The sequence below is a fragment of the Coniosporium apollinis genome (genome assembly GCF_000281105.1).
Source record: "Coniosporium apollinis CBS 100218 chromosome Unknown supercont1.43, whole genome shotgun sequence".
Classification (NCBI taxonomy): Eukaryota; Fungi; Ascomycota; class Dothideomycetes; genus Coniosporium; species Coniosporium apollinis.
Genome location: NW_006913305.1, coordinates 137708 through 152014, shown reverse-complemented (window position 1 = coordinate 152014; position 14307 = coordinate 137708). Strand labels below are relative to the sequence as shown.

Genomic DNA, 14307 nt, shown 5'->3' with positions numbered 1-14307 from the left:
ACTTATACTATTAAATTATTCTAATACTATCTTACTTAGAAGGCAAGCCTATAGGCTTTTTTATTAAGCCCGCTATTATACTAGTGGGTGCCGGTAGTCTTCGACCACTACGCGCGTTAAGTTTAATATAGTCTTCCTTTCGCAGAGATCTCTTCTCGGCTATAAGTACTATTATATTATTTGCTAACACGCTTTAAGCCGAAGTGTATAAGTAATAGCAGAATACTTTCGAGCTTATTAGCAAACCGCGAACTATTACTAGCGATATATAATTATTATAAGTCTAATCTATACGCCTACGACCCGCCCCTAATCTTTTTCTTACTAGCAACTAACGCTATTAATAAACCTAGCAGCAAGCTACACTAGACTTTAAACTTTAAATAAACCCTACATGCTCTTATCTATAGTCCCTAGAATGTGTACTTTAGTAAAACTACGCCTCCGCACTACCCTTAGCAATCCGGCCAGCAGCGCCCTAGTAGCAGGAACCAATAGTAAGTCTAGAGCTGTTATCGCGTAAAACCCTACCCTATCTTCTACCTCACCCAATCTTCTTCCCACCTATAACTAATATCACCACCTTTAACATCGTCAATCTCGCTGCTTTAGACTATTAAGCTCTTAGGCTTAGCAAGTCATCGTTAGAGCTTGCTTACACTCTCTAAAGACGCGTTACTGCATGACTTTCAAGTCCTTCCTGACGTTTTTTAAGACCTTATCAAGAAGCTTGCCATATAGATAAAGCTACTCCTCGAGCTCTCTAGCTTTGTCCGAAGCACAGCTTATACCTGTCTTTAGGAAGTGAGCGTTAAGCCGGTCGTATCGACAGCGACCGACTATAAAGAGGTAGATGAGCTTATCCGCAAACCGCTGCTATTAACTCTTTTTCGTTCCGCCTCAACTAATGTTACCTGACCCGCTGTTGTCCTCACTCAGACTTCCACTAATCCTCCTATCGCTATTCCCGCAGTTCCTTCCGGAGCATCACGTGATGAGAACCCACAAATCATACCGAGTAAGTGATCTTGCCTCCCAACCCGTTCTACTTCTACAGCATGCGGGCACGCCGGGTGACAAACACAAAAACCACAACGCAGCGTCCCCGTGAGGACCTGCGCCTACTATGCTCGCTGGAGGAGAGGTAGGTTCAGTTGGTAGACACAGCCAGCAAGAGTTCCGGAGCGCGTATCCCGACCGTAGCCCTCAGCACTTCTTCCAGCTTGTCTCGGTTCGTCGTGGTTTGAGCACACTTTGCTAGCCGTAATGCATCGCCGCTGCACGCTGCACTGGCGTCCGAGGTTGAGTCGAAAAGTGCAGGTGGTTGAGTTGGACGAAAGGTCATGTGCCAGATCACGTGACAGGCATCCTGACTGGCTTCGTGAAATGTTCCAACGTTATCTCAGCCTTGCGCTTTGCTAGGAGTCGAGTGCGTGCACAAGTAGTTGCCCTAGACCCGAACTGCGCTTCTCGATCATACTATTCTACTAAGCGACTGATACATGTGATGAGAAAGAGACTGATACACGTAAAGAGAAGAGACTGATACTGTAGTAAGAAAGACGAAGGCGAAAGAGTCCAGTCTTTAACCACACGGTGCTGTTCCTGCCGACTCGGTCCGCTTTCATAAGCTTGTTCGCCTTCCCGATCCGTCTCCAGTGCGAACCTCCCATAGCTTCTCCGCACCCCTCTTGCCCGCTTCTCCTTCCGCGTTCCAGTAACCCGCCTCAGTATCCTCCCTCACCTGCGGAAGCGAAGGGTACAATCTCGGCGCTACAGCACCGATATCCTCCTTTGGCAGAGGCGCATTTGAAACCTTCACCCAGTTCTGGTACCTCTCTATCTTGAGCTGCGACGAACGCGAAGGGGCCCCAGCCTGAGCCTGCGCTACAGTGCCAGTCCTGTCGTGCGTGGCAGCCAAGTCAGCTCTCTTGGCCTCCACTGCGGAGTCGACCCTAGGCATGGTGTTCGTGGTGACCGTCTCCGACATGGTTGGCGGGTATGGCAACGGGGCCTGAGGCTGGACTCTCGCGTTCGCGCTGATAGGCGCGAGCGGGGCCCTAGATTCAGGCCGCTGCCATTGCATGTCTGCTGGACGAGCCGGCCCCTTCGAGCTATTGGATGAGGCATTGGCATCATGGCCGCTGAACGGACCATCGCTCTTAGGCGGGTCGGTATTGCCGTCCCAGTTCTGGTCCAAGTACCAACGCTTAGTCCAAACCGGCCAGTCCGCCGAGGGCTTTCCGTTAGTCGAGGTGTAACCGACGAAGCGGAGCTTGTAAAGGAGGTTGTACCTGTCACGCAAAATATATGTTAGTGCCGCCTAGCGTCTGAGGGTGAGCCGAAGGACACGAGGCTTACTGGAGCGCGTTTGCAGTGCGTTGCGCAAGCTCCTTGTCCAGCTCCTCGCTATGACCGATGAAGCCGAGAGTCTCTAGTAAAGGTTTAATGTCCCTCGGCTTGACGTTACGCGCAATCTTGAAGGCAGCACTGAACTTGTTGAACTCCTTCTTATCGTCCGCAGTCCACTGGAGGTGGTGGCGCGTACCCAGGACGTCCTGGACGGATAAGCCGCGGAATTCCTGCGTACTCGTTAGATGATAGGTCGAGGATGAAGATGAATTGACATACCGTTGTTCCCAGCTTGCTGGTCAGCTTCTTGGAAGGCTCCTCCACGCTCTCGGAATCGCTCTCATCATCGGCGTCGCTACTACTCCCGCCGCCAATAGCGTTGATGGTAATATTTTGCCTCACATACTTCGAAGATGCTTGCTTCAGCTACGTCAGCAAAAGTTACTAAAATAGAGGAAGGATCGAAGCATTAGATCGAAAATCACCTTCTTCAACAACCGAGTTGTCGGTACCATTGCGTTATCCGCGGTTCTCCTGTGTAGGTGCGCTGCTCCTGAAACGTCCAGAGAGTACGGGGGCATGGCCTTCTCTAAATACCAACCCCCATAACCGGCACGATTCGGCAGCATCCTTTATGGCCGGCCCGATTCGAAGGGACGTATCGGTGAACGGCTCACGTATTGCATCTGCAGTAACGAAGCGCGCTGGTCTTAGATGTCTGTCTCACCCGTATCGAGCTTCCGTCAATCACTAGTATCGGAGACAAGTGGTAACGTCATAAGCTGAAGTTGTCAAGGCTTGTCGACGGGCGGTACGGAGTAATTATGCACTGCAACTGGTCGTCTAGCAGTACTACCACTAAAAGGTGGTGGAATGGATGCTTTCATAAGCGTTCGGCTTGACTTGGAGTTTTGCGTGACACGATATGAGATGTGGAAGCGCTGCAGCGTTACATACAGAACTCAACTTCTTTGTTGCACCTAGCATTTAGCTTGACGTACCTTAGCGGTGGCCGTGATACTTGGCCAACGACTGCGGCTTCACGCACCGCCTTGACAAAGACCTGGGCTCACCGCAAACACGTCCTAACGCAGTCAGCTAGCGTAGTGCCTGCAGCTTGTCTGTTTGTTTCGCCTGCAACAACGCGTTCTGACGGACTGGCAACATCTAGCGGACGGTATGGAGGTTTTCCGCCCCTTTACCTTCCCAGCACGCAACAGCGTAGCGCAGTGCTACTCAGCTGCACTCGTGTCCGACCTCCAGCCGACTAGCCGCTGGATCAGCCGCAGGTTCCAAAACTCCGGCATTAGGCTCTCCTCCTCCAGCAACAAGGCAGCGACGGCCCTCCTGAGCCAGCCTAAGCTGCTCTCGCTTACCGAAACCGTAGCGTCGCAAGCTAGCGCGCTCGCCAAGTCCGCCCGTGATTTCGAGGCCCGTTACCGCCGCTTCATAGACGCGGCTGAGGTACGCAGCGAAATGACGGCAGCACAATTCCCAGCTGCCGGCAACAGCACAGCGCGCGCGAAGCTAGCGGCCGAGGAAGCGCGGCTGATGGCACCGCTGCTCCGGTGGGCGGAAGAGGAATCGGGTAAACTCGTTGCGGCTATGAAGGCGGATCTCATCGCGCGGGCGAAGCAGCTGGAGGTAGCGTTGCTCGACCTGTCAGCGGTCGGGGGGCAGGAAGACGAGCACATAAGACGGGAGATTGAAACGGCTGAGCGCATCCAGGATTCATGGAAGAAGCACCTTCACTGGCATAGCGAGCAAGATCTATTGGACTTGAGAAAGATGCAGCAGCTGATGGGACTCGTCCATAAGGTGACCATGTGGGCCATGGAGGAGAGCGAGGATATAGTGCCCGACCTAGACCGGTACTACGACGATGTTGTGGGGACTATAGCGGTAGCCGGAGAAATTGAGCGTGCGGTGGCAGGCGCGAGGGGCGGGAATGCGGGGATGCGAGGGATGCTTGCGCTTGGGAATAGGATCATGAGTTTGAGAATGGAGCCGGCAAGGAGAAGGAAAGAGAGGGCCGGCAATAAGGTGTGAGGGACAGCGCTGTAGGAGTTACAACTGGAAACTGTCTTGGGTCGTCTACCGCCGTCCAGCGTATCACGTTCTTTATTCAATGCAGCTGTCTTTATGTCTTGCTTGAGTGATAGACGAGGGTTTGCGGGACGCAATTGTTTAACATTTTGCTCGTTCTTGCCCCTTGATAACTGTTAAAGGATGCCTGTACCAAACTAATGAGCCATTAGCAGTGTTGGCTCTCGTTATCCAATAAAGCACAGATTTTTACCATTTCAGTCACGTGACATGTATCCAAGATTGGACCCACCTCCCCACAGCCACGGGCCCACAGCTCCCCATGGCGCCCTACACACCGAGCTCGACCGCAAGAGGGCACAGCTCCAGAAGGAACAAGCCGAGCATGCAGAGACGAGGGAAAGGCTGGCAGTGGCGATTCGGGAAAGGGACCGGGGAAGGGACGAGCATGCAGAGATGGCGGTGGCGGTACGGGATAGGGATGAGCATATAGCGAGGGTGGAGGAGTTGCTACAGGACGAGAGGGTGGAGCATGCAGAAGCTAGGGAAGAGCTGGCCGCGGTGTCACGGGAAAGGAATACGCTGAAGCGATATTGCGATGAGTTGACCACGACGTTGCGCTGCTTGACAGGCCAGAGATAGATGGAAGCGATAGGGATGGCGCCTGTTGTGAGCTGGGGAGGGGGTAGAAGGCAATACAAAACCTCTAGTGTACGCCTTTCTTTGCAGGACGTAGGCCCATACAACTCCATACTATGCCCAGCGAGAACGTGAATCTCCACTTGAAGCAGCCCAGCGACAGACTACAGCTCAACCTCTCCACATCCCGCACCACATACCGCGTCTTCCTCGTTAAGCATAGTCCGGATGCGCCATCCGATAACAGGACCAATATGGCATTATTAGCAAGGGCGCGCTGGCGGAGAAGCACGCGGGGAAGCTAGGAAAGACCGGCGGTCTGGCCGCAGTTGTGTAGCCGCAGTTGTGTTGTGCGGTGCAGTTGTGTTGTGTTCTGAGTGTTTTGTAGCCTTGCAGCCTTGCGGCCTACAGAAGGCCTAAGCGTTCAAACCGCTAGGTGTCACGATGTAGGAAGGCTTAATACTAGATCTTAATTAACTAAATAGTATATAAGACGCTGTATAAGATTTAGAAGATTAGTAAGCTTAATAGAAAGAAAACTCTTTATATAGAGTATATAAGCTTAGAATAATTAAAAAGAAGGAATTAGATAATCTAGAGATACTAGTAGATATATCTTTATCTCTTAGAATAGCACAAACGGTTACTATCTAAGGTAAAGTAGAGTAGAATACTTTGTCCTATACTCACTAGGCTTTTTCTAAGCTATTCTAATATAACTAACTATAGTTTACTCTATATAACTTATAAAATATATCTAGCTACTATATTCTATTTACGCTATATTATAATGTTATTACCTATAGGCTAAACTATAGAGATCTATAATTAAAACTCTTTTCTTCAAGAATATATATTCTAAATATTAGATTTAAATCTAATCTAGATTAAATTAGCTAAGAAAATATATACTAAACCTAGGCTACTAATATACTATAAGAATATAAAGCTCTAGAAATCTTAGTAGTAATTACTTAATAGTCCCCGCTAGCACTACTAGCGTAGTTTAGAAAGTTCTTACTCTTAAGCTCTATTTTTCTTTCAAAATACTCTAACTATAGTAAGATTCTATATGTTTCTAGCTGTACTAGATTTAGTGTTCTAAGTATTACCTAGACTAACTTAGCTAGTTCTAGCCTAGATAAATAATATTTAGAAGAAAATATACTAATTAAACTAATTCTAAAATATTATAATATTACTATATCTAGTTTTTACTTGATATTATAGAGAAAACAAAGAGTTACATGTATGTATTTAGTAACCTATATAATATTTATTTTTAATATATAATAACTTATTCTAGAGTGTTGTGCTTTAATCCTATTAAATAATCTAGTAGATAGATACTAATTTCTTTACTTTCTCTAAGAATTATATAAAGTATAACTACTACTATAAGAAGAACTATAACTACTACTACAGAAATAGCTATAACTACTTCTAGATAAGAATTAGAACTTCTAAAGTCTTATTAGATCTTTACTATATTTCTTCTATTATTAATCTAGCTATCTCTACTAGAGTCTAGATTTCTCTAGATTTATAGTATATCTAGATATAGTGTTTATAGTTAGTATAAAATAGTATTTATCTAATTGTTTTATTTACGCTTATATTATATACTAGCTATATAAGCGGTAATAATAATACCTAGTTTATTTATCAGTAGTATGTATATTCTCTTAAGTACTACTTAAGTGTAACGTGCGTTACTATAAGATAATAAGGGTTACTATAATAGTTAAGGTACTAATTAAGAAGATAGAAGACAGGGCTAAGATATAATAAAGTTAGATTAATATCACAAGATAATGATTGGATAAGTTATAAGGATATAGGATTCTTATTTTAAGTTAAGTATACTATTCTAATAAATAAGAATAGTACTATGTATATACTATAGCCTAGAGTAAGTATCTATATATCTTACTTAGTCTACTTAGTGTAATTAGCTCTAATTATACTAATTATACTAATTAAAGTCTTAGTAGACTAGAGATAATTAGTTATTATATAATACTTAGCACTAATTACTCTGATTTAGGCCCGCTGCAATCTTGTTTATAATAATATAATTATCTACCTCTAGGATCTTTTATTAAACAATAGCTAAACTAAGACACTAATTCTCTCTTTAGTAATTATATTAATATCTATATAAAAAATATATAACTAAGAGTATTAGAAAATAATAAAGCTTTGAGAAAGTATAGATAATAATAGAACTTATTAAAACATATTTATTATTACTTTTAAGCTCATTTAAGCTATTCTAGAGCTAGTATATTTTAAAAGTACTTTCAGCTATAGTATCCAAAGATATTTGAAAGATACTATAGTAAGATAAAGTTAGATTCCTATAGCTATAGCTACTATTACTATATAAGGTAGTACTAAGCACTATAAGCATATTTAGTAAATTATATAATAATTTACTAATATAGAGATTTCTTACGTCTGCCTTTTTCTAGAATTACTTTATAGTGTTATACCTCTCTAAAGAGTGTATAGTCTAGGCTAGTAATGTATTTATCTCTATTTCTAAACTAATACATATTCTCTATAATACTATCTAGTACTATTAGAGTAGAAATATACTTGTTTTCTAGTTACTATATAATAATTAAGAATTAGAGCTAATTTTAATCTAGAAAATCAATTAGCTTAAAACTATTTTACTTATATTAGTAAAAACCTTTATTACCTCTAAGATCTTAGAGTTACTAAGCCTATATCTATCCTATAAGCAGCTCGTAAGCGGCTTATAAGATAGCGCGATTTACTTAATTTACCTACTAGTTTAAGCTAAATTGCATTACTCTGCAAGATCTTAGAGATACTAAGCTACTAAATAGTATATAAAGCTATAAATCTAGCTTTATCTAACTACATCTATTGAGCCTATCTAGCTAGCTACTAACTACTACTACGTATAGAGCTAGCTACACTATATATCTATAAAATTTCTAAAATAAATAAGTTTAAACTACTTGATTTTTAAAAATGTGAACATTCTATCTCTACTAGCTAGAGGGTGAAAATTAAGCAAGAAACTAAACTCTAAAACTTTTAGAACTAAGTTACTTGCTAGATAGCTTAGCAGCTCTAAGTATTCTAAGTATTCTAACAAGTATAAGAAGCTTAAGAATATAGAGATAATAGATCTAGCTCTAAGGCATTAGATTTATCTCTAAGCTAGATATAGCTAAATCTAATTTATTAGATCTAGCTCTAAGCTAGATACTAGTAAATCTAATGCCTTAGAGCTAGATCTAATACATTAGATTTAGCTGCATATAGTTTAAAGCTAGTTAAGCTACAAAACTTTTACTAATAGAGTCTCTTAGTTTACTACTTAGTTTACTATTTATTTTATATCTTAGCTTCTAATCTAGTCTAGTTACAAGATTACAGCCTAATTATTATCTTAATTTAGTTCCTAGTTATAACAGCTGTTATCTCTAGACAATAATAGTTACTAGTAAATAGTATAATTTCAATTAAGAGATAGAGGATAGTGTAAGATGTAATAAAGTTAGATTAGTATTATATAGTAATTAATTAAGTATATTATAAGAATGCTAGATTCTTTTTTTAAGTTAAGTATACTATTCTACTAAATAAGAATAGCGCTGCCTATATATCTTAGCTTATAGCTTATACTCTTACACTATAATCCTCTAAAATATAGATCTTCTTAGCGGAATTATTAATATTCTCTAATAATTCCTTTAATATAGCCTTTTTTAGTAGAATCGCTTATATTATATTATATACTCTTCTAGGAAATATTATTTCCTAGAAGCTACGCCTTTCTAGGAAATTCTTTCTAGAAGTTACCTAGAAGTATAATACTAGTCTAGTTTATTTTTAATTTACTCTTTATCTTAGTTTTTAATTTAGTCTAAAGTCTAGTCTCTAGTCTAGTCTTTAGTCTAGCTTCTAGTTTACTTTATAGTATAGTATCTATATTAGCTTCTATTCTAGAGAGGTCTTTTAAGAAAATTAGTATTCTTTTACTTAAGTTAAAAATAGATATTCTAGTTACTAAAGGGATTCTTACTCTTAAATCTTCTATTTTCTTCTTTAAAATAAAGGGAGTCTTCTCTTCTTCACGCTCTTCTAAATTCTCTTCCTCTTATGTTTTCCTTATTTTCTTCTCTAAATTTATCGAAATATATATATTATTTTCTTTCATTACCTTCTAAACTTTTAGAAAAGCTACAGAGTTTAAGTTTTACTAAGTTAGCTTTTAGTATAAGTAAGCTCGCTACTATTTATATAATTGATCCTTATATTAGTATGGCTTATACAATGTTAATTCAAACTATATATAGTCTAGGAAAAGTTACTTAAAATAAATTTATGTTTTATAAAGTCTCTATATTTAATAAGCATACGATAGAAGCTACTTAGTATTTCTAGGCTCTATAGTATTCTTTAACTCTTAGTAGTCTATATTTATAGCTTATATCTATATAAAAAAGTATAGTTTTACTATAGATTAAACGATAGAAATTCTAGGTTTTTTATTATAATTTTAGACTTTTTAAGATTTTCTTAGCTATATAAGTGTTTTTATATTCTACTAAGTTTTTATTAGCTATAGAACGCCCTTAAGAGTCTATATCTACCTTATAGCTAGATAGAAAAGGTGTAGTTCTACTAGAAATTAAACTAGCAATCTAAGATACATGTACATAGTTAGTATAGTTAGTAGTTAGTAGTTAGTAGTTAGGGTTATTTATATAGCTTAGTAGTTAGTATTTTTATAGCTAAGCCGCTTATAGCACTAGCTATAGCCGTAGTATAATAGTTACAACTACTAACTCTATAGTTATAATTAAGCTAAACTATAATTTTAAATCTCTAAGACTTTTATAGTAGCGGTTATAGAGCTCTATAAAGTAGATATATTAAAATTATAAGAGTAGACTTAGAAAATTAGGGAGTAGCTTTTATTATTTAGATCTATAGCGTTTATTATAACGTTATAAGCGTTTTTCTTATATAGATTTTAGAGAAAGTTATAGTATTCGCTAGAAAGTATATAAGTGCATGGTTTAGAAAAGTCAAATTTTATTAAGTATATTAACAGATATAGCTTAGAAGAACTATCTAAAGAACTAATAATAATAATTCTTATTATATATATACTGTTATTATTCTTAGAATACTTCTAATAATATTTAAAATAGCTATTAAGCTACCTTTACTATAGCTGATAGAATTCTATAGAGTTAAGTCAAAATTTAACTATATACTATCTCTATTAGATACACGGTATTACGCTATATAGTAACTTATCTAATCTAAGCCTTAAGCTTAGATACTAAACTTTTAAGCTAGTATAGTAGTATAGTAGATAAGTTCTATATCTCTAATAATCTTGCACTACTTATAGTAGAATTCTCTTATTAATTACCTAGTTATTATATAGTGAGTGTTAGTATAGATAGTAATCTCTTATCTTAATTAGTATAAACCCAAAGTAGAGCTATCGTTAAACTCTAGAGTAGAAATATTATTAGAGTATTAAGAAGCGTAGAGCTATAGTAGATAATTATAATATACTTCTTTAGCAGAGTGTTAATGTAAACTTAGTGTTTGTCTTTCTTGATAAATTAATACTATAGTTATTCGATAGGCTCTATTTATTCTAATATATTAAGTAAATATTTAAAAGCTCTATCTAGATTCAAATAAGCTTAATCTATAAGCAAAACTAGTATTTATATATTAAAGAAAGCTGCTTATATATTATCTAATAATAAGTACTATAAGACCGCTAATCTATAAGGGTGATTCTTCTTCTAAAGTTAAATTATAACTATAGAGAGAATCCTAAAGACAAATGTTATACTATTTATAAGGCTCTCTATAGATAGCTATAGTTCGCATAAGGCTAAGCGAGAAGCCTCAAGTTACGTGTTTACTAATATTATGTATAGGATGTTGTTCTAGGGAATTATTATAGTAAACCTCTCTAGAGGGAACGATCAAACTTCTATCGTCGTTCCAGTTCTAGTTACGGCCGCTGAACTGAGCATCGCTGCTTTAAACTATACTAAGGATAAGTAGCCCTAAGCTCGCCCTAAGCATGTTCTAAGCAACGTAATAGGGGGCTTGTTACAGCCCTCCCGGAGCGCTTCCTGACTCTTCTAAGACTTAGGTGTAGTTAACGTGCTCACGCTTATTATAAGGGGCGTCTTGAACGACGGGCGATACGTCCGGAATCGGGAGCTCTTTGGGTAAATTTGTTTCCAATCGATGCTACTTTCTAAACGTCCAGGATCCAGGCAACACAGTCAAATCGCTGAGAAGTAAACAAACATCATAAATGTCTTATCCGATCTATAGTTGAGCGACCCAAGCTTGTCCGCAGCAGACAAAAACCTAGCTTATATTCGGTGGAACAATCTTGCGTAAAAGAGGATCAGCGCACTTGCTCCTCTTTCAGTAAACATGTCTCCAGCCTCTCTCATTCCCCGAATGCTTAGACCATCCTTCCGCTTCATCGAGACGTTTGTTGAGTGTTTTAGCACGCCATTTGATAAGCCAGCAGAGCGCAGCAGAGAAAGCGCAGCCAAATAGAATGAGCCCGCCTCCTAGTCGATAGAACGGTTCTTGGGACCTGGGAAAGAAATAGGGACTGAACCAGTGACTTGTTTGGCTGATGCAATTTGCGATGGCGATCAAAGCGGCTTTCTTGCTCCGTGGGGCGGGAACGAGAGTGGTCTCCCATGAAAGTTGCAGATTCAACCCCGAGTACGTTCCGCTGATGAGCAGGATGACACCGAAGTACCGCACTCCAACATTCATGGTTGAAACCAACATGGCTGTCCCGGCTGCGCTCGCAACAATAGGCACGACGATATGATAGCAAGACTCTTGAAATTTTCCGGATGAGTAGGCCATAGCGCAGGCGACTGCGTATGCGATCGCATAAGGCGGAGCCTGGACGAGATACGTTGTCATCTTTTCGAAGCCGAAAGTGTTGAGGATCTGCAGTAAAGCAACAGCGTCAGTCCCGCCATCCAATAAAGCGATGTTGGGCAAGGAAACTGACTGATGGGAAGAAATCCTTAAAGCTCTGAGCCGTGATGAGCGCGAAATGCATGCCACAGAAGAGCCAGGTGAACGGATCACTAATGGCTTGCTTCAATCCGTCCCACGTTCCCCCAACGCCTTCCTCTTTACCACCATTCGACACTAGAACCCTGTACTGCGCCATCTCTCTTTCTTCTTCGGTCAGGAACTTCGTATTGTGAGGCCAATCAGGCAGGATGAAAAACGCGGCGATGGCAACAGCTATCGAGGCGGCACCTTCGATAATGAAGAACCATTGCCAAGAATGCAAGCCGAGAACGTTGCCCATATGTTCCAAGATGCCCGCAGCAAGGAATCCGGAAATGATGTTGGAGATGGTGTTTCCGGCATGCCAGATGGCCATACGCATGGGGTTCTCTTCCTTGTTGTACCAGGAAGATGTCACTAGCGTTATTCGTAAGCAACTAAACATCCGTTAAGTTAAGGGGGACGGCCGGTATGGACATACTCAGCGTGATGCCTGGAAAAAACGGCGCTTCAGTCAGACCGACAACGAAACGAACAATGCAAAAGCCGGCACCCCTATATGTTGATCAGTGAATGGAAGTTCGCTTCGGAATATCATAACTTACGAAGTCATTGCTGGCATGCAAATAGTAGCGATGCTCCAGGCCAACATCATAGTTGGAAGCACAATACTTGGATTCGCCTTGGCCAGCCAAAGGTTTCCGGGAACCTGTCCGATCAAGTAACCCACATAGAAAGTGGATATCCCGGCGCTCCAGACGGTATCACTCATGTGTAGGTCCTCTTGGAGTCCGGCTAGTCTAGCATTCGAGACGTTGATGCGATCAAGGTAACTGGGAGTGTCAGTGACTGGTGTTCGTTGTTTCCAACCCTCTTTGTAAACTTACTTCATTAGAAACATAATGGTGACGCACGGCATCAGCCTCCAGTCGATCTTCTTAACAACCTTCCGGTTTAGGGCCACCATCTGCTCATGGGTGAGGTCCCGCAAGGTGTTGAAGCGAGATTGAATCTGCGAAGCCGTGATCAAGGGACACTCCACAGTAACCTCGTGGAGCTCGACGTCAGCTTTATTGTCGGCCGTCATTGCGGAGGACGGTGCGATGCTGACTCCACGGCTTGGGATTGCAAGAATGATGCACTAGTGCGACGTAGAAAAGTTATTGAGGTCAACTCTGCTCTCGATTCTTAATGAAACTCTTTCGAAACGGTCGAAGACTCGATCTTATACCCTGCTTTCGAACATTCGAAAAGACTGTCATGCCCTTGGCAGAAGTGGCCACGGTCCGCATCTTTACCCCGGATTACAGCCAAACCGGTGAGATCTACACGCGGAGTCGCGGAAAAGAAGAAGCGGAGCACGGGAGTAACGAGGGCGGGCCTTGTCCAGACCTCCGCCAAGCAGCCTCGCGATTCCGCGGGTGAAGACGGTTAACAAACCCTGGAGAGGGACACCCAGTTCATACCCGACGGGTAGTCTATATCTCGTCCCGGACTGTCGAACCGTTCCACGGAACTGTCTCTTTCGGCAGTTGGACTAACGCCGTAGACGCAGACTCGCCCACAGAAATTTCGAACCAAAGTCCTGGCTCTTGGAAGCGGACAGCGAACGCTGGGAAAACACCAGCAACTCACGCCTCTGGATACTTTCGCTGCCATTGGATCGCTGAGTGCGGGCCGCGTTGTGCCCACAGATGCCTCATCACACCACAAGTTGTTTTTCGCATTTCCCTTGTCGCTGTTCATAACTTCGTTAAGCGACAGAAATCCTACACAGGAGTGGTCAGACGCATAAAATTATGTTAGTCAGTCATAGAGGTGTTCCGAAGTCAACTGGGTTGAGTTTCTAAGATGTAATGATCTAGCAGTCCAACTATGAGATGTTACATTTGACGAAACGTCAAAGGCGCTAACAGGCTAGCGACATTTTCGTATACCGTGAATACGATGCCACCACTGAGTATGAGTCTTCCAAGCCTCATCGTGCTGCCACTCCAGAATCCTCGAATTCCCGCCGACCGAAGGATACTCCTAAACGCCTCCCTCGAGCTTGCGCCCGCCGCACTTTGCACTCTCGTCTTTATAGTATCAAATGGCTGAGTCGCATATACCGTGATAACGCCTGCGATCGCTCCTACCCCGAATGTAACAACGCTATTGTTTGGGAGATTATTTCGCCTCGCGGTCTCT

General features: G+C 41.6%; 4 protein-coding genes across 4 annotated transcripts; 2 read left to right on the top strand and 2 right to left on the bottom strand.

Moving 5' to 3' along the window:
• Window positions 1-1624: 1624 nt before the first annotated feature.
• On the bottom strand, window positions 1625-2867 carry W97_07734 (uncharacterized protein; the record flags this gene model as incomplete). Its single annotated transcript, XM_007785537.1, has 4 exons — window positions 1625-2294; window positions 2362-2582; window positions 2632-2772; window positions 2838-2867. The coding sequence occupies 4 exons, from the start codon at window positions 2865-2867 to the stop codon at window positions 1625-1627; spliced, it is 1062 nt and encodes a 353-aa protein (XP_007783727.1).
• Window positions 2868-3531: 664 nt separating this feature from the next.
• W97_07733 (uncharacterized protein) lies at window positions 3532-4401 on the top strand (the record flags this gene model as incomplete). The annotated part of the gene is made up of 1 exon (XM_007785536.1): window positions 3532-4401. One exon carries the CDS (start codon window positions 3532-3534, stop codon window positions 4399-4401), a length of 870 nt encoding a protein of 289 aa, XP_007783726.1.
• Window positions 4402-4668: 267 nt separating this feature from the next.
• W97_07732 (uncharacterized protein) lies at window positions 4669-5040 on the top strand (the record flags this gene model as incomplete). The annotated part of the gene is made up of 1 exon (XM_007785535.1): window positions 4669-5040. The coding sequence occupies one exon, from the start codon at window positions 4669-4671 to the stop codon at window positions 5038-5040; it is 372 nt and encodes a 123-aa protein (XP_007783725.1).
• Window positions 5041-11496: 6456 nt separating this feature from the next.
• Window positions 11497-13204, bottom strand: W97_07731 (uncharacterized protein; the record flags this gene model as incomplete). The annotated part of the gene is made up of 5 exons (XM_007785534.1): window positions 11497-12045; window positions 12110-12534; window positions 12599-12672; window positions 12723-12950; window positions 13005-13204. 5 exons carry the CDS (start codon window positions 13202-13204, stop codon window positions 11497-11499), a joined length of 1476 nt encoding a protein of 491 aa, XP_007783724.1.
• Window positions 13205-14307: the final 1103 nt, after the last annotated feature.